This window comes from Orycteropus afer, unplaced genomic scaffold (genome assembly GCF_000298275.1).
Source record: "Orycteropus afer afer isolate SDZICR_OR568_19922 unplaced genomic scaffold, OryAfe1.0 scaffold00067, whole genome shotgun sequence".
Lineage (NCBI taxonomy): Eukaryota > Metazoa > Chordata > Mammalia > Tubulidentata > Orycteropodidae > Orycteropus > Orycteropus afer.
This window is the reverse complement of record NW_006921654.1, coordinates 11,339,179-11,344,490: the sequence shown is the minus strand read 5'-3', so window position 1 is coordinate 11,344,490 and position 5,312 is coordinate 11,339,179. Positions and strand designations below refer to the sequence as shown.

General features: G+C 40.5%; 1 protein-coding gene across 1 annotated transcript in view; it reads left to right on the top strand.

The window, feature by feature from the left end:
- WDR59 (WD repeat domain 59) overlaps nucleotides 1–5,312 on the top strand; it is a 133,640-nt gene that overhangs the window by 30,402 nt on the left and 97,926 nt on the right. The window contains 2 exon segments of the mRNA XM_042780888.1: nucleotides 3,376–3,461; nucleotides 4,665–4,745. Of these exon segments, the coding sequence (XP_042636822.1) occupies nucleotides 3,376–3,461; nucleotides 4,665–4,745 (167 nt within the window).

Below are 5,312 nucleotides of genomic sequence, written 5' to 3'. Positions count from 1 at the left end.
CCCTCCCGTCCCTGGTAATTAACAAAGGAAATTTCCTTTTATGTATAAACCTTTTCTTGACTTTTTATAACAGTGGACTAATACAAGATTTGTCCTTCTATGATTTACTCATTTCACTCAGCATATTGTCCTCCAAGTTCATCCATGTTATATGGTGTTTTGCAAATTTTACATTATCCTTTAAGGTTGTATAGTATTCCATTGTGTGTATTTACCACAGTTTGTTTATCCATTCCTCTGTTGATGGGCACTTAGGTTTTTTTCCATGTCTTTGCTGCTGTGGATAGTGCTGTGATGAACATGGTGTACATATATCTATTCACGTCCTGTCTCTCATTTCTTTAGGATATATACCTAGTAATGAGATTGCTGGATCAAATGGTATTTCTATTTCCACCTTTTTAAGGAATTGCCACACCTGTTTCCACAGTGGTTGTAACATTTTACAGTCCCACCAGCAGTGTAAGAGAGTCCCAGTCTCTCCACATCCTTGCCAGCATTTGTTATTTTCTGTCTTGTACTTTGCTATTAATGCTGGGGTGAGATGGTATCTCATGGTTGTTTTGATTTGTATCTCTCTAATGGCTAATGATCACTAACATTTCTTCACATGTTTGCCACCTGAATATCTTCTTTGGTGAAGTGTCTGTTAATGTCTTCTGCCCATTTTTTAGTTGGATTGTTTGTCTTTTTGATGTTGAGGTGTTGGAGTTTTCTGTAAATTTCAGGAAAAGTCCCTTGTCAGATATGTCATTGCCAAATATTTTTCCCAATCTATAGGTTCTCTTTTGACTCTTTTGGAGAAGTCTTTGGAAGCATATCACAATTTAATTTTTAGAAGGTGCCATTCATTTAGTTTATCTTCTGCTGTTTGTGCATTTTAGGTTATGCCTGACAGTCTATTTGTGCCATAAATTACCAAACCAAACCAAACTCACTGCCGTCGAGTCGGATCTGACTTACAGCGAACCCTCCTTGGGTTTCCGAGGCAGTATCACTATGGAAGTAGATTGCCCACCCTTCCTTCCAAAGAGTGGCTGATGGGTTGAGCTGCCAGCCTTCTGGTTAGCAGTCAAATGCTTTAGGCATTATGTCACCAGAGCTCCCATGCCATAAATTAGGGCCCCTAAATTTGCCCCTAGTTTTTTCTTGAGGAACTTTATACTTTTAAGTTGTACACTTAAGTTTTTGATCCATCTGGAGTTACTATTTATGTATGGTATGAGATATGGATCTTGCTTCATTTTTCTGCAAATGAATATCCAGTTTTCCCAGCACCATTTGTTAAAGAGACCATCTCTTGCCATGTAACGGATTTCAGCCCTTTGTCAAAAATCAGCTGACTCTAGGTCAATGGATCTTTTTCTGGGTTCTCAATTCTGTTCCACTGGTCTGTGTGTCTGTTGTACCAATACCAGACTGTTTTGACTACTGTGGCTGTATAATAGGTTTTGAGATCTGGAAGTGTGAGACCTCCTACTTTGTTCTTCTTTTTCAAAAGTGCTTTGCTTATCTGAGGTCTCTTTCCTTTCCAGGTAAAATTAGTGATAGGTTTTTCCATATTCTTCAAGAATAGTGGTGGGATCTGGATTGGGATTGCACTGAATGTATCAATACCTTTGGGTAGAATTGACATTTTCACAGTGCTTAATCTTCCTATCCATGAGCATGGTATGTTCTTCCATTTATGTAGTTCTCTTCTTGTTTCTTGAAGTAGTGTTTTGTAGTTTTCTTTGTACAGGTCTTTTGTATTGCTAGTGAGATTGATTCCCAAGTATATTATTTTTTGGGTAACTATTGTAAATGGTATTGATTTCCTTATTTGTTTTTCAACAGTCTCTTTGCTGGTGTAGAAGAATTCAACTGATTTTTGTATGTTGATCTTGTATCCTGCCACTATGCTAAATCTCTCAATTAGTTCCAGTAGACTTTTGTTGAATCTCTTGGGTTTTCTATGTATAGGATCATATCATCAGCAAATAGGGATAGTTTTACTTCTTCTTTACCAATTTGGATGCCTTTGATTTCCCTTTCTTGCCTTATTGCCCTGTCTAGGACTTCCAATACAATGTTGAATCTTTCTTCTTTTTGATGTGTGCATCTATTGCTATAAATTGGCATCTGATCACTGCTTTTGTTGTGTCCCAAAGATTTTGGTAAGTTGTGTTTTCATTCTCATTTGATTTAAGGGATTTTAAAATTTCTTCTCTTTCCCAGTTTTTGAGGGGAGTGTTATTCAGTTTCCATGCATTTGCTCTTTTTCCATTTGTCTTCCTAGTGTTGATTTCTAATTTTATAGCATTGTGATCTGAGAAGATGCTTTGCAGTATTTCAGTGTTTTTAAATTTAATGAGGCTTCATTTGTGGCCTAACATGTTGCCTATCCTGGAGAATATTCCATGTGTGCTGGGAAAGAATGTATATTGTGCTGTTGTTGGGTGAAGTGCTCTGTAGATGTCTGTAAAGTCAAATAACCATAATAAATATTTATGCACCCAATGAAAGAGTGAGCCCCCCACATATATAAATCAGACTTTAACAGAGTTGAAAAGACAAATAGATGACTCCACAGTATTGGTAGGAGACTTTAATATACCACTTTTAATAAGAGAGAGAACAATTGGAAAGAAACTTAAAAAAGATGCAGAAGAACTAAACAATATGATCAACCAACTTGACCTTATAGACATCTACAGAGCACACCACCCAGCAAGAGCAGGGTTTATTGTTTCCTTAAGTATTTTGCTGGTTACTCCCCCCGCCCCCTGCTCCAATTTTTTCTGTTGTAGCTGTGATTTCTTGTGGCCCATTTTCCCTGTCTCTTTCTACTTGACCTTTTAAGAAGTAAAGTCTAGGTGTATTTCAAGGGGTCTTGCACAATTTTGTCTTTTTGGACACCTTTCTGGTGGTGTTTCCTTTTTCTTCTCTGTATCTGCATTTTTAAAAGCGTAGTAGGTGGACTTTTGGCAGTTAGTAGTGGGAAGGTTGAGCTGAAAACATCCAGTTAGCTGGAGAGACCTTTGGGTGTTGCTACCTTTACAACAGGGAGAAGGTTCCTTCAGTGATTGGGGCATCTCCGTAATCCATAACGCACGTGCTTGGTAGTGCATCTGTAGCTTCAGTTCAGCTGAAACTGTTCCAAGAGGGATGTTTTTTAAAAATAATAATGCCTTTCTCTTTTGAAATTCAAAGTCCTACATACTGAGCTCAGTTCATACTAATCTTGGTTGTGCTTGGTCTGATACCTTTTTTTCAAAGTTCAACCTGTAAGATATTTGCCATGCAAATTGGTTCCTGTGTGGCTGCTGCTTCTCAGCCTTCAGCATGTATTTTGATCTGCATGTTATGCTACTTGCTGCCTTTATTTCTTTCCAGAGTAACCAACGGGTTGACCTTTATAAGTGGAAAGACGGCAGTGGGGAAGTTGGCACAACCTTACAAGGCCATACTCGTGTCATCAGGTAGGCACCAGCCCTCCACAGCTCCTTGGCCTGTCATTTGTCATTGTTCCTCCAGATTAGAGAGAGCACTGCTGGAGATCTCTGTTCAGTGATCCCCAGAGCTTGTGGTACACACTATCATGTTGTCCCAGTCCCCTGGAGGCAAAATTAAGATACCACCTGCCCATAGCTTTAGTGTGCTTCTCTGTGTGGCTGGTAGGTTGTTGGCATTCATCGAGTAGTGACTTTCGTAGTGAAGAACATCCAGTTTGGATGAATCACCATCTGTTTGCCTGTTAACCCCAGTCCCAGAAGACACTTAGATAAAACCCAATCCAGAGTAAAGGATTAGAGGTGATTTTTGCTGCAAGAGGGAGAGGAAGTTATGCCAACAGAATGCCACTCTCCATAGTCAGTAGTGCCCAGAAGTACTCCAGACATCGCAGAGCAGACCTGTACTCTTTCTCCAGCAGCTGTGGGGTGGCGTGTAGAGCTCCCGCATTAGTTGCGATCCAGATGCAGACTTGCCTGCCACTTGTGCTCTTCCAGTTGACTTCTGGAGTTCCTTGATCCACTCTTTCCCTGGGTCACAGTTTCAGGATAGGGAATCCTTATTTTTAGGAGGAACGGCAGGGAGTGCAAGGGTGGTAAAGCTGACCTGTAAAGAGAGAGGATGCATCAGACTCCCTGGCTTGTGCTAAATGTTCTGTGTGGTAACTGCTTTTCTAGCAATGAGGCTAAGAGTAGGGAGCACCAGAGGCTTGCTTGCCATCCATGAGAGTGCTGGCAACCCAGCGGTTTGCCATAGCTGAAAGAGGCGTGGGGTTTTCTCAAGGCATCTGTGGTTATGTCTAGTTTAGAAAATGGTAGCTCAGAGATTATTTTGTATGTTTTTCTTTTCTTTTGTCTGTTGACTCTCTCACTTTCTTTTTCTCTCTCTCTCTCTCTCTCTCTCTCTGTGTGAGGAAGGGAAATGCTCCATTTCTTTTTTTGGAACAGGCAATAATATAGCTGGAGACTACAGGGGGAGAGACTTGAGAGGTTCCTTTGGGGATCACTTAAGTCTTGTTTGTTCCCATAGAGACTCCCAGCCTAAACTGTGTTAAGAGACCCATTAACAGTGAGTTTCTGAAGCCACTAGAGACTAAATTTTTTAGTGCTTTGGAACCTGATTCTGTTCTTATTTTTATTTTCTCTTGTTTTCTTTATTTCTTATGTTCCTAGTGATTTGGACTGGGCAGTATTTGAGCCAGATCTCCTGGTTACCAGCTCTGTGGACACTTACATCTACATTTGGGATATCAAGTAAGGACAATTAAGAGACACAACCGCGTGGTTGTGGGACTTTTTGGGACCTTTGTTTTAATGGTCAGGAATCTTAGTTTGCAAACCCTGTGACAAAAATTTGAGCAAATACTTTATTTAGGAGGTGAAAGAAATGCTGGAAGAGGAAGGAGAGAGACAGATTTGGGAAGGCTGCAAATAAAGGGCATGTGATCAGCTGGGTACCATACTGAACAGCTAGAGTTTAATTGGGCTAGGGAACACTAGGTGCTAGTGTAAAACTTTTCAAAGTTGCCTAAGGAAGTGTATATACTGTCAGTCATTGGTTTAAGGAGGCCTCTGGAGGCCTCAATTCTCTGGCACTTTAGGTCTTTCACAAAGATTTGCAAAGCGGATTTCAGCAGCCAGCAAAATCCTTTTGGCAAAGAAACACAGGTGCTCACATTTGTAAGTTGGACTGGTAATTACTGAAGTGGTAAGTGAGGTGGGGAATTTTGATGGGGTGCAGACACACCTGTTCCAGCAGGCAGTGTGAAGAGACCCATCTGCTCAGCTCTGAACTTGCTTTTCTAAGACTTCATTCCCCAT